The 14,968-nt window shown below is 34.6% G+C and overlaps 1 protein-coding gene across 1 annotated transcript; it reads left to right on the top strand.

Moving 5' to 3' along the window:
* The first annotated feature begins 11,664 nt into the window (after positions 1 to 11,664).
* Positions 11,665 to 12,522, top strand: LOC149546693 (uncharacterized). Its single transcript, XM_089794036.1, has one exon. It carries the CDS (start codon positions 11,665 to 11,667, stop codon positions 12,520 to 12,522), a length of 858 nt encoding a protein of 285 aa, XP_089650162.1.
* The last annotated feature ends 2,446 nt before the right edge of the window (positions 12,523 to 14,968 follow it).

The raw sequence follows: 14,968 nt of genomic DNA, 5'->3' as shown, positions 1-14,968 counted from the left end.
TAGTCTTTCACATTTTGCCAATTTGACAATTCTTGCATAGTCCAACATCTAGTTTCTTCAAACTAGGAATACCTCTTACTTTTCTTAATTTACTTATTTTCACCATATTTTCAAAATTTTCATGACATAACCTTCTATGCAATAACCAACTTTCTTAAACTTGAGCAATAAAACATGAGCAAACACCAAGATCAAGATAAAATAGGTTACCTTTTGTTTGTTTGCCTAATCCAACCAGTTTTACTTTGTCATCCAATAGTCTTTCCTTGCCATGAATAAATTCTACATTGAATCCAATGTTGATTAGATGTACCACACTTAGTAGATAATGTTTTAGTCCTTCAACCCAATAGGCATTGTCACATACAAGTTCTTTGGTTAATGAGATTCGGCCTTTCCCTTTTATGCAACAAGGTGCATTATTTCCAAATCTTACACTACCACCATCATAGTCTTCAAACTATTAAAGCTTTTTCTTGTATCCATTCATATGATGTGAACATCCACTATCTATGATCCGTGTATCATTTTTGCTCACATGAGAGATAAGTGCCATCTTATCTCCTTCATTATTAGGTTCATCTTTTATACCAATGTATACTATCTCATCTTCACTATTATCATAATCCTTAGCCATAAAATAAGCTTTCTTAACTTTGTCCTTGAATGATTTGTGATTTTTGAAATCCTTCTTACCATTACACTTGTGGATTTTCTTCTTATCCTTTCTTTCTTTGTTTGGGCACCTAGCAGCAATATGAATAGTTTCTTCACATGAAAAATAGATTAGGGGAACTTTACCTTTGTATTTTTCTCCACCTCTAGAATATTTCCTTGCAAGAAATGCTTCAACAACTTCAAGATCACTATCTGAACTTTCCTTTGACTCATCACTTTCTGACTAAATGTCCTATATTTTTTTTACCTTTCTCCTTGAGTGAAAGTTTGGCCTCAAATGTAGATTCAATATTCTTGGAAGCTGAAACATAATTGTCATAGTTGTCTAGCTCAAATGCTATCAATCTTCCCACTAAGGCATTGAAAGTTATCTTATGATTTGTCTTGCAACTCCTTTCTTGAATAGAAGATGCTCTAATTGCATAGATAGAAAGTCATATTCTAAGAAATTCACTTATAATAGTTTCATCCTTGATTTCTCCTCCAGAAGCTTTGACTACACTAACAGTGGATTTGACTCTGGCAACATATTTGGCAATATTTTCATCTTCTCTGATTTTTATCTGATCAAATTGTCCTTTAAGGATTTCTACTTTGGCTCTCTTCATATTGTCATCATCACCATAGATTTCCTTTAGCTTGTTCCACATTTCAAAAGTGTTTTTCTAGTCCTTGATCTCATCAAATTCTTCATAGGTAAGAGCTGATGCAATGTATATAATCAAGGTGTTATGGTTCTTTTTCTTAGCAATATCTCCTATAGATAATGTACTAGTAGGAGTTGTGTAGTCTTCATCAAGGTATTTGCATCCTAAATCACAAATGGAAGCTAGATGAAGTCTCATAAGTATCTGCCATGTCAAAAAGTTATCTTTGTTAAGTTTTGGAATTTCTCTCTTGTAAGACATCCTGATCTTTAGCTTAGGTCCTTGAAACCTTTCCTACCAACACCAAAATTTTTGATATGAGTTCTTTGAAATATATATGGAGTAATTGAGAGAGGGAGGAGGGGGGGTTAGTTAGTTACCGCAAAATTAAATCCATAAATCCCTTAAATGTCTAACAAAACTAATTACTATCGTCATTTGGTAAACATATGGAAAATGTTGTAACTTGATAAATGCAGAGTATGTCTTACTTTAGGTATTCTATCATCAATAGAAATTACTTGCAAACATGAGAGAAAATAAATGAACACAAGAGACACCAAATTTAACTTGGAAATTTAATATGGGAAAAACCACCAATGTAAATAGTTACTATTTTTAACTCTTCTAAAGTGAGCTGTATTAGGAGACAACTTGGTTAAAGGTTACAAAACACACTATTAGGTGTGACCTTGTTAGAGGATTTGATGACCCTGTAAGGAGTGGCTTTATAAGAGGTCTTTAAAAAAATTCAATAACAACTATCACCCTATTAGAGGATTTACAATTGGTTGTTAAACCAACTTTGTTAAGAGATTTTGGATCACTGTTACAATGGTGAGAAAGTAACAATGAAATGACTTGATTATGATGTAACTAAATTTTTGATTATAGATCTCTATTCTACTTCATACTAGATCCTTCCTGATCATATATTACTTTGCTACTCCACAAGGATATATGACCATCCTTGAAGTTCTCTCACACACTTTTCTTCTCAATCAATCAATACACTTGCATACTACTAAAAATCACAACTTGACCTTATATTTATATTATTTACATTATCAAGTTGACTTAATACAAATTACAATGACCAATAATCATCACCATAGCTGGCTAGAATCAATACTTCAAATAATTAAGCTTCATGTCTGAAATCAATGAAATCCTTCGTTAGTCAACCCAACTCAGTAAACACTAGTCCTAAAATGATTCCTTGTGTTAACCAATAGATGCTTGGTCAACACTCCAAACTTTCAAAATCCTTTGGCAATAGAATAAACTTGGTTAACACTAACTCTATCCAACTTTCCTTAGTTAACCATGAGAGCTTGGTTAACACTTCTTTCTCCCATACTCTTGTTTGACATCTGAGTGAGCTTAGTAGACACAGTCTTCATAGAGTAATCTCCAGGAATGCTCAATAGATAAGAAAACCTATCTTTTTGACCAAGTGAGCTTAGTAAGCACTGAATGACAACTAATATGACATTTGTGTAACATCAAAGACAACACACAATTAGAAAATTACATCTAATAGTTCCTTTTCATTAATAGGAGTGTTCAAGTTCTCTATCTTCTATAGAGGTGTTCCTACTATCCTCTAAACCCATTGAAGGTTATCAATCATGATGCCACCAGTAATCCTTTCATTCTTACTATCAACCTTAATAGATTCACTTGACACAAAAGGCATTTCCATATTGCTTCTTCTCTTAGAATAGGCCTTTTTAATCCTTTTAGACCTCCTATTAACTACAGGTCTAAAATAAACATCAAAACATGAATCAATTTTGTGCTCAGCACATTGTGTTGCTTTCATTATTAACCAAGAATTAGTCCTCTCAAACATTGTCTTTGTTCTCTCAAGGATGCTATCATCTTCTTCACACTCCCAATTAATAATTTCTTTGCTAGAAATTAAAGATTTCTCTATTTTAGTACTTCTTAAATCTACTTTATTTTCTTTTATACAAACGACAACATTATCCAAATTTAAACAAAAAAGTCTAATTTTAGAAATGGTCATCCTACTATATTCTCTCCTTGAAACCTCTAGATCGGCTGCATAATCTTCCAAATACTCTTCAATAATAGGATCATGCAAAAAATTCACATGAGAATCAAATAGGCTATGAGCTAGCCCCTTGGTATCAAAGTTTTTCCTAGCATTATAGGAGCCAAGATAGAAATTGATTTAATCTAGACTTATGCAAATAGAGTCCTCCATAATCTTACAAATTATCTTACCTTGCTTGAGTGGAAAAATGACATCAAAAGCCTCACTAGTTGAAAATTTATTTATGACTGAGACAAGTTTCCAAGATAATTCAACCAATATGAAATAACCAAGGACAAAACTATGGAGACTGAAAGGTTCTTCGTCAAAACCACCCACCCTCATGTAGGTAAAATTGGGAAATTGGATATAAATTCTACCAAAGGTTTGGACATATTTCAAAGATTCAAGAGAAAACCTACAGTGAGGCAAACTTTTCATTTCGATTTACAACTTCCCTGAAAAGGTATATTGAACTTACCTAAAACTTTCCAAAACTTTATCTCTATGAAATAGAGGGTAATAGTTATATATTATAATATTTTCCATCCAGGGTTCATGAGGTAAATACCACAAATCTTGTGTACTAGCTAGAATATATGTTAAATAGGAAGTCATATAAAAATATTTCTTCATACTTAAATCTCCTTTAAGTATACTTCTTAAAGAACTAGCAATTGATTCGGCTTAGTCTAAAAGAATTGAGATCCTTTCAAAACAATTTGAATATAAAACTACATATATTATTTAAAGGAACACACATGTGGGGACACAAAAATTTGAGGCAATAGGACCATGACATCTTGAACTTGAGGTGTCATCTAACCTTTCCTAAGAATCTTGGGCAACCTAGAGCCACCTTTATAAGAAGTTATAGTCCAACTTTTACCAATGGCATTTCTATAACTATCTACCTTTCTTTGAAATATAGCTTGTGATAACACAAGATTCAAATCTCAAAATCCTTGCTCTTCAAGATGGAAGAACTTAGACACAGTATCCCTATAGATATTCAGCTATATTCTTTTATCTTTCTTCAAAATATTTCCACTGGGTATATCATATCTCTAAATGTATTCATGCATAAATTACTGACATGGGTAGGCTTGTGGGAAATTGGAGGTTGTAAGAAAGTTAGTGTCTAGGACTTTGGTAGAGAAGGGTTGTGATAGATTCTCACATAATATTTGTGTTACCCTACCTAGATCTACCCCTAAAAGATTTATTTCTAATACAATAGGAGATTTAGTACACAAACTATAGGTATTCCCAAAAATGTACAGAGTGGACTTCATGGTTTAACATTCCCTCTTGTTGGTTGAAATTCAAAGAAGAAAACACAATTTCTTCTACTAACAGGTGAAAGAAAAAGGATTAAAGTTTTCAAGAATTACCTCAATGGAAGAAATTATATCGACTATGAAAGAAAGTTTAATTCTTTAGGTTGGTATTGTTGCTACTTAATCAACTGAAGAAATATATTTTGTCAAAGAGGGGAAATTTCATTCATATATAATTCATAACTAAATCAAGAAATTAGTCAAGGGAAGGACATAATTAATTATATATCCACAAAAAAGGAGAATGTGACAAGGTGGCACCTGACAATAGATGTGAATCAGGCAATTTAAATTTTAAGTTGCCTTTGCATATGTCAAATTTCTCTTTCACCCTTTAAAAATGGCTCCTGGAATTATATTTGGTAATTACCTTACTTTGATTTATTAACTATTTGGGATTGATGGAATCAAACATGATGTATGTGAGACACAAAAAGGCATCCAACTTTACCACATATTCTAAGAATCAGATTTTGTGGTGCAAAATGGTAGGGCCCATCAACCATATTGTATGAGGATCGAAAAATTGTTTGAAATAATAAACAAATTAAACCTTTTGAACTTAGTTCAAATGGTACAAGGGGCACAAGAGGTTCAAGACATATCAAACAAAAATAGTTCACTAATAATTGTCTTAACCAAATTGTTCACAAAGGAAACTTGGGAGTTAAACTTGGTCAACAATTAGCTTGTTGGAAGAAGGAATTAAAAGGATGAGGCTTGTGAAAGATTGGCTGAAATGTTATCATACATCAAATTACATTTGACTCTTGCTAGTTCCAATGGTTCATCATAAACACTTGAAAAAAAGAATAAACGAAAAGTAAAGAATAAAAATGATGACTCTAAAAAATTATGAACTAATAGGGTACTAAGGATGGTTATGAGGGAGCTACTAAAGGATTTTAATTTTTTGGATCAAGTGTTGAGGCCATAAATTATCATGTGGAGAGACCTATGAGAAATAGGGTTGGTGAGTTTGCTAGAGCTAGATCTAAGTTGAAGTTGAAGCACAAGATCAAGGTTTCCAATTTCTTTGGTACTTTAAATCCTAAAGACCTGATTGATTGTATTGGTGAATTGGAAGATTACTTTGAGCTTGAGGATATTAAGAATTCACTTAGAGTAAGGTTGGCACAAACTAAGATGAAGGGACATGCCACTCTTCAGTGGAAGGAACTACAAAGAGACATAGAAGAAGAAGGTGGAATTAAGATCACTAAATGGAGGTTGATGGTAACTAAATTGAAGGGTCAATTCATCCATTTTGATTATGAAATTGAGTTGTTTAAGAGGTTACATAATCTAAAGTAGAAGGACATGATTGTGAAATATTATACATAGGAGCTGTACAAATTGACTATTCTATCTAGGCATAGAGAATTGTTAAAGGAGAAGGTATCTTAGTACCTTAATGATTTGAAAAACAATACTTAGGATGAGGTTGATATGCTGAATATTTCTTCAGTTGAGGATGCTTATTAGTATTACTTGACAGTTGAAGAGAAGATAAAGAGAAAAAATCAAGGTAGTTCTCGAGGAAAGGAGATGTAAGACTACTTGGAAAAGGTTAAATTGAGTGTAAAAGATGAATGAAAACATGTTGATTATAAGAGAAGGACATGTAGAGGTGAGTTTAATGGTACTTGTTTCACATGTTATGAAGAAGGGCATGGATCTTATGAGTGTCTATAGAAGGCTAGTGATAGAAGATTTTTTTGTTCTGCATGAGGTTAAAGACAATCAATCTAAGAAAGGAGAGATTTTTCTAGCTTTGTGAGTATTAGTCGGTTAGAGGGCACTTGAATCTTGTTAGAGGACTCATTGTAAGCTTGGTGGTAAATTCTTCAATGTGATTGTGGATGGTGATATATTGATAACCTTGTTACTAAGGATATGGTTTAGAAACATGGTTTGAAGGGAGTGAGACCTCCTTATCCTTATAGAATTGGCTTTTTGCAAGGTGAGAATGCTTTCGAAGTGAGGGATTAGTACATTGTTGATTTTTGGATTAGGTAGTATAAGGATCAAGTGTTGTGTGATATTGTGAACATGAACAGTTGTCATGTATTTCTTGATAGACCTTGTTAGCATGATTATAAGGTTGTGCATGATTGTTTCAAGAATGTATTTACAATTGAGAAAGGTGGCAAGAAGAATTCCTTGATAATTGAGTTTAGTTAGTAGATTCTGAAAGGGTTAAGGGTTAGTGATTAGTGTCGACAAAAGATCTATTGAGGAAAAAGGTAAAAAAGAAAAGGAAGAGTAAGGGAAAGAGTGTACAAGTTGAACACTTGGAGGACATGTATGTGAAGAACCAGTTTGGGATTTATGTGTTGAATCCCAAGATATGTTCTTTTAGCTATTGAGAACATCTCTTTGCACTTGGGAAGTATGATGTAAGAGCATACTAGGGTAGTTGGCTATCTTTAATAATTAAGGGATGTTGGTGGGATTGAGTTGGCCTATATGGGTCTTGGTTAATTAATTTTGATGTATTTAATATGTATTGTAATCCTTTAAAGGCCTTTGGCATTTAATTTCTATTGGAGGATGACTTGTGGCTCTTGAAGTAGTTAATGTATGGGATATTTAATTTGTAACTTATTGGGATATTTAGTGGCTTAGTTGCATATAAGTAGGTGTTGTGTTGAAATATTTATTCTTTATCCATCTATCTTGGAGAAGAGGAGGTGGTAGAGGAGAAAATTTTGAGAAGGGTTAGTAGCTGCGGCTTTGAAAACAAGATTGATTGGTGGGATTGCATGTACAAGTTGGATCTTTCTTAAAGGTTTCTACTACAATGTGGATCTAGACTAGCTAGGGTTTGGTTTGAATCTTGAGGGATCTTGCAAAACTATTACTTGCTTTATATTTGGTCCTAACTAGGAAGGCCTTACAACCCAATAAATTGTATGTAATCAGTTATATCTATAAATATATTATTATGATTTGGATTCAAATATTGCGTTGTTGTTTATCTTACATTGTTGGTTGTTTTTTGGGCTATAGGACATCTCCTTTGGGGATTTTCATGCCTTGCACTACATAAAAAATAGAGACAAAGAAAAAGAGACAAAGTGTAGAACAAATTTAACTCTGAATATTTATAGTCATTTTCTTTGAAGTGTATATAGTTAAGTGATCATCTCCATAACTAAAAGAAAAAATAGACTAGAAACTATAAATTTTTAATCAATTTTGGAATTCATTTATAATATGCATGGACCAACTTAAAAAATTACAAAGAATTATTCAAACAATGAAAATCTTTCCCTCCTCTAGTCTTGGGAACATTCTTATATAATGTGAGTTGCAACAAGGTTGAGGCATAGAGTAAAATGATAGTTATCCTTATAGTATAGTTATTTTTATATGATAAAGCTATCATTATTACAAAGATACTCAAGAGGAAGATAAAATTTGGCATTTGTTTTCATTTTGTAATAGAATTTCTTTCTCATTGATTGTTTTGCAATGGGGCTAGCACTTTTGTAGCAACTTATTGTAGATCGCTATGCCCAATGATTGATCTGGTTCCATTTGTTTTTTCTCCAAGATACATGACCATTTGGTTTGCACATATTGTATTAGGCACTAATATCTAGATGTTTATAATAATTGGTTACTCTTCTATTAGATCATCACTTTGAGTGGCCATGTGCACCATTATAGTTTATTTCTCTTTTTTCCATCTCTTCTATTTGAATTGCTTTATTAACTATTTGTTCCCTTTGTATGGAAACTACATTGTCCACATTCTCCCCTTCAAATTCCATTTGTAACAACATTGTTTTTGTGGAATATTTTTCCATCCACTTGTCAAAGAGTGTGTTATTTGGCTAGTTGAAGCTTAATATTTCTTGCTCCCTCTTTAGGATATCCTTACCAATATTTTTTATTTCAACAAAATAATATTTTAAAGAATCAAAAAATATTTGCACATGTACAAGTTCCTCGTTGGTTCTAGAAAACCAAATATAATTCTCTTTATTTATTACTTTTTTTTACATAATGTTGATTAATTATTTCAATTCATTACCCCACTCTTCATTATCTTTAATCCTACCTATGCATTTTAGTGCATGAGGAAAAAGTTCAAAACTTGTGCCAATGTATTTCATAAAGCAATTATTTATTCTCATTTGCTACAACTTCCTGTGGTGCAGGAGCACCCTTTCAAGGCTCCCACCATATCAAATTTTGGTGCGATGAACTTCTTCTAAGAAGTATGTAGATAGAATAAGTGTTTCTATCTCATTTGGTGTATTTTGCTCTAGTTTAGGCTCTTGGTCGAAGTGATTGACAATGTATGATCATGTTGTGATGTTTCTATTTCTAGTGCATAGGGTGTTCCTAAAACATTGGAATGGTGTATTGGGGTAAGTTTGAAGCCCAAGAGTTCCTTGAGAGGACCCAAAAATGGTCTTGGTGACAAAATTGCAAACAGAAAAAAAAAAAGAACTAAAAATTGCTAAGTTGTTGGTCACTTATATAAAAGTGTTACACAACTTGTTTTAGAGAGAAAGTTAACTTGTTTAAGTGGCTAAAAATGACCTAACTCAACCCATAAACCATGGGATAGCCTATTTAATTTTGAAAAAACATGAACCAAGGGTTGGAAGTCATTTCTTTGTATTGCATTGTGCTGCTACAACAAACTGTGACTGATTTTTAATACATTTTGACTGATTTTTGGTGTTGTTTGGCAGAAAATCACGTTTTTACTGTCATTTTTTTGCATGGTCTAGTTATTATCTTGTATATTCTCCATTATCCATGCATTAGATTAGATTTTTAAACACGTTTTGGAAGGTTTTATTAAATTTCTTTAAAAGTAAGAGTTTTCTGTCTTGTTTTGAGTTGTCAACAATGAACGGGCTGTAGCTCTTGTTTCCACTGTGGGATTTCCGTGGCCATTTGGATTCCAATAATAAAGACCCTAATGTGTAACATATTGCAAGAAAGGGTCCAGAAAATATGTGCAAGCATTTTTTTGACAAAGCCCTAGGCGAGCTAGGCAATGCCTGGCTAGGAGCAAGCATCAAATAATTTGTTCTCAAGAGCAAAACATAAAGATTCAAGACTTTCCCTTTGGAGGGATTCAAGAGGGATATAAGAAGGTTATTTTTTTTAGAGGAGAATTTTCTATGAGTTGAATAAGGTGTTTGAAAGTTGAGGACAACAGGCAGCCCTCAAAACCCTTCAAAACCCTCATTTTTACCATTATTGTTGTACGGCTTCTTGGTGGCTTAAAACCCCAAAAATATTTGAGTATGTGATGTATGAAAGAAGTGATATTAAGGATAGGTCTGATGAATCCTTAAGGGTAATAAGTTACTAGCCCTACAAATTTGGGTAGAGGCCTAATTTGGGGCTCTTCCAATAGCCTTTTTGTGAAGAAACCAAGAAATCAGGTATGAACCCATCATTACCATCTATTCAAGCATACTAAAAGTATTCCAATAGCACCTTAAAACTCATCAAAACCTTAGTTAGACTAGGTATTACTGTGGAACCCTAGTAGACCTACATATGCATTTTGGAAGAATTGCACTCCTAGGAGGATAAGTGAGTCATGGAGCAAGATTTGATTATTTCACCTGGTGGGAAGGTTAGGGAAGGTCAGGGGATGTTCTAAGTTGCAAGAAATCCTATAGACCATATAGGTGTAGTGAAAACACCAAGATCCTATTGCTGGATAAGAAGCATAGACTAGCTAGTCTATCCTAGCCTGCCCCATCAGATTGGTATCAGAGATTGCAAAGGTGTGGGACAAAGAAAGTGAAAAAAAAGGTGAATGCAATCACCTAGTGAATCTAGGGATTATAACAAAATCGTAACCAATGTTGAATTGGCTAAGACGGTAGAAGAGCAAGAAGAAGACAACAGGTCTTTGAGAGAAATATTGGCACAACTAGAACAGTTCTTAAGCAAGGTCCAAGACACTACAAATAAAGTCAAGGACAAGATGGAGAAGAAAGAAGAGAAGGAGGCTAAAGAAAAAGACATTGAGTTGGAAGAAGAAACTCCAACACTAGATCCTATTTTAATAGAAGAGCCTTTCTTGAAGGCAATCAAAGCAATAAATAGTAAAGCCTTGGAAGGCATTTCTCTATTCAGTGGCAAGATGGATCCTAATCTCATCATGGAATGGATTGAAGGAATGGAGAACCATTTTGAATGTGATGGTTTTTCTAATGCTTCGAAGGTTAAAGTGGAAAGGTCAAGATTGAGAGGCACTGCTCTCACTTGGTGGAAATTTGTGCAAATAGATAGGGAGAAAGACGGAATTACTTCCTAGAAAGGAATGGTGGCTAAAATTAAACAAGCCTACATTCCTTAAGACTATGGAATATAGATGCATAGGAAGAGACAAAATCTGAGGCAAAAAGACATGGATGTGCATTCCTATACTAAAGAATTCCAAAAGTTATGCTTGAGGTCTAAAGTGGTTGAAGATGAATCTATCCGGTTGGCAAGATATCTAAATGGACTCAAATGGTCTATTCAAGAAGAAATGAGCCTTGTCACTCCTAAAATAGTTCATCAATGTTATCAAATGGCCCTAAAGGTGGAAGAGAAAGCAAAAAGAAAGCAAGATCATACTTCCAAGAATAGAAGAAGAGGTAGAGATTCTAGAGGTGGTGAATCAAGAAACCAAGGGGAAAGTAAACTCTTGGAACAAAGTTCTAAAATCAGAACAAGGGGATATTTTGGTAGAGGAAGAAGATCTCAAGGAAGTAGAGGAAGAGGAGCAGGAAGGAGTAGCTCCTATTTTGCCATGATGAAGTGTTACCAATGTGGATAGCTTGGGCATCCTGCTTACAAGTGTCCTGATAAACCATCAACCTCTACCAATGAAAAAATAGTGGCTTATGCTCAAGATGATGGTGGCAGCTCAAGCACTAGTTAATTTAGCAAACTAGAATTAGAAATGGGTGAGAACTTGATGATTAGAATGGTGCTCATAAGGCAGCCCAATCTGAGTGAACCTAAGCAGAGGAGGGCTCTCTTTAGAGTCAGGTGTAAGATTCAAGGAAAAGTTTGCAAGGTTATAGTAGATTCTGGATCTACAGATAATATTATATCAGAGGAGGTAGCAAAGAAGCTGAAACTTACAAAGGTTCCCCATGCAAATACCTATAAGGTAACTTGGTTGAATCAAGAGCAAAGTGTACTTGTTAATGAGCAAACATGGGTTGAGTTTTCTATTGGAGCCTATACAGACAATGTGCTTTGTGATCTCTTACCCATGGAGGCATGCCATCTTCTATTGGGAAGACCTTGGCAATTTAAAAGGAAGGTGATTTATGATGGAGAAGAAAATGCCATTTCTTTCAAGAAAGATGGAAGGACTTTCAAAATTCTGTCCTTAATAGAGAATGAAGGGGAAGCCTCTAAGACACCTAGTGTGTTACTTAGTACTGGCAAGGAGTTCTTGCAAGATTTACAGGATGAGGAAACCATAGGATGTGTAGTTATGGTGAAACCAAAAGAAGAAGATATGAAGTTTCAGCCAATACCTCTTGAAGTGCAACAAATCCTTGATGATTTTAAAGATATTATTTTAGATAGTACACTAGCAGTACTACCACCTAAAAGAGAAATTAACCATCAAATTTATTTTGTACCCGGTGCTTCTTTGCCCAACAAAGTAGCTTATAAGCTTACTCCATATCAGAATAAGGAATTGGCAAGACAAGTGCAAGAATTATTGGATCAACGGCTAATTAAGAAGAGCATTAGTCCATGTGCAGTACTCTACTCCAAGAATAGATTCAAGGGCTATTAACTGGATCACTATCAGGTATAGATTCCCTATTCCAAGAATAGAGGACTTGATGGATTGTTTGGGAGGTGCTAGGTACTCTACTAATCTAGATTTAAAGAGTGGTTATCATCAAATTAGAATCAAGGAGGGTGATGAATTGAAGACTACTTTTAAAACAATAGATGGGTTGTATGAATGGCTTGTGATGCCATTTGGGCTCAAAAATGCCCCATGCACTTTCGTGAGATTAATGAATGAGGTCTTGAAGGACTTCACAGGTAGATTTGTGGTAGTGTATCTAGATGATATACTCATCTATCCCAAGACAAAAGAAGAGCACCTAGAACATGTAAGGTTAGTCCTAAAGAGACTCCAGGAAGAGAAACTAGCCATTAATTTGGAAAAGTGTGTATTCATGCAGTATGAATTGGTTTATTTGGGCTTTGTAGTGTATAAGGGTAATCTTAAAATGGACCCAAGAAAAGTGTAGGAAATCCTAGGTTGGCCTACTCCTAGAACAGGGACTGAAGTGAGAAGTTTTCATGGCCCAGCACAATTTTATAGAAAGTTTGTGAGGAACTTTAGTGGGATTTTTTCACCAATACTAGACTCCATCAAAGGTGGGCTGAAAAAAAAGTTCAAATGGACTAAGGTGGCAGAGAAGGCATTTCAAACATTGAAACAAGAGGTAGCTACAAAACCCATTTTAATCTTACCTACATTTGATAAATTATTCACTCTTGAATGTGATGCAAGTAATGTAGCAGTAGGGGGTGTACTGAGTAAGGAAGGAAGACCTGTAGCATTTTTCAATGAGAAACTCAATGAAGCAAAGAAGAAATATTCAGCTTATGTCTTGGAGTTGTATGCATTAGTACTATCTCTCAAGAAGTGGAGACATTACCTCCTACCCAAATAATTTGTTGTCTTTATAGATAATCAAGCTTTGAGTTATATCAACACTCAAGAGAAGCTTAGTAACAGGCATTTGAAGTGGATGGAGTATCTACAATCTTTTACATTCACAATCAAACACAAGAAGGGGCAACTCAACAAAGTAGCAGATGCCTTGAGTAGGAAGCTTTTGACTGTCCAAGAAGTGCAACTACAAAGCATTGGAATAGAAGGTTTTAAAGACTTGTATGAAGAAGATGAAGACTTCTCCCAAGCCTACAAGGTATGCCTAGAGTTTGAGAATCTTTTTCATAGTGATTTTGTAGATTATACCCTTCAAAATGGATTGCTATTTAAAGGTAATCAGCTATGTGTACCTAAGGGATCCATGAGAGAAAATTTGATTCAAGAGAAGCATAATGGTAGCTTGAGTGGACATTTTGGCATAAACAAGACATTGAAGTTAGTACAGAGATACTACTTTCTGCCTAAGTTAGCAAGGGATGTACGGAGATATTTATAGCAATGTGCAATATGTCAAAGAGCAAAGGAGGTTCAAGAAATCCAGGACTCTATCAACCCTTGCCAATTCCAAATAGGCCTTGGGAATCTGTAAGTATGGACTTTGTGGTTGGACTTCCCAAAACCAAATTAGGTATGGATAGAATTTATGTTGTAGTAGATAGGTTCTCTAAAATGAGTCATTTTATTCCATGTAAGACTACTCATGATGCAAGTTATATAGCACATCTCTTCTTCAAGGAGATAGTTCGGATCCATGGAATTCCTTTGAGTATTGTGTCTGATAGGGTAAGCAAGTTCATGGGTCATTTTTGGAAAACCTTATTTAAAAGTCTAGGAACTAATCTTTCTTTCAGTTCAACATACCATCCTCAAATTGATGGTCAAACTGAGGTCATCAACAGGGTGCTTGGTAACTTGTTAAGGTGCTTAACAAAGGAGTATGGGCAGACTTGGGATCTTGTTATATCTCAGGCTGAATATGCTTATAATGATAGTGTTAATAGGACCATAGGAAGAAGTCCTTTTGAGATAGTATATGGTAGACACCCTAGAGGAGTGAATGAGTTGAGAGACTTAGGTCCTATAGAGTAAAAAAGTGGGGACACTGAAGATTTTACCCAAACTATAAAAGAGGTTCAAGAACAAGTGAACAAAACTATGTTGGAATCTACTCAAAGACTCAAGGCCAAAATGGATGAGAAGAGGAAAGAAGTATAGTTTTAGATTGGGGACTATGTTATGGTCCATCTCAACAAAGCTATAATGCAGCAAGGTATGCCCACTAAGCTCCAAATGCGAAGAATTGGCCCGTGCAAGGTTCTAGTGAAGTATGGAGAGAATGCCTACAAAGTGGACTTGCGATCAGAACTAGCTATCTCACTAGTGTTTAATGTTGCAGACCTAATCAGATTTAAGGGAGAAATCAGTCAGCAAAGTGCAGCTCCACCAAGGGTCCTACAAGACCTTGACACTAATGCAATGCCCAACAAACAACCAGCCAAAGCAGAGAAAGTATTGGAATCCATGGTGAAAAAAAATACACGACGTC

Source organism: Cupressus sempervirens, chromosome 7, assembly GCF_028749045.1.
Source record: "Cupressus sempervirens isolate cs-2001-9-10 chromosome 7, ASM2874904v1, whole genome shotgun sequence".
Lineage (NCBI taxonomy): Eukaryota > Viridiplantae > Streptophyta > Pinopsida > Cupressales > Cupressaceae > Cupressus > Cupressus sempervirens.
Note: the sequence above shows the minus strand (reverse complement) of the source record. Positions and strands in the feature narration are given on the sequence as shown.

Coding starts and splice junctions, on each gene's coding strand:
- LOC149546693 (XM_089794036.1), top strand. CDS start 11,665: ATGGGTGAGAACTTGATGATTAGAATGGTGCTCATAAGGCAGCCCAAT.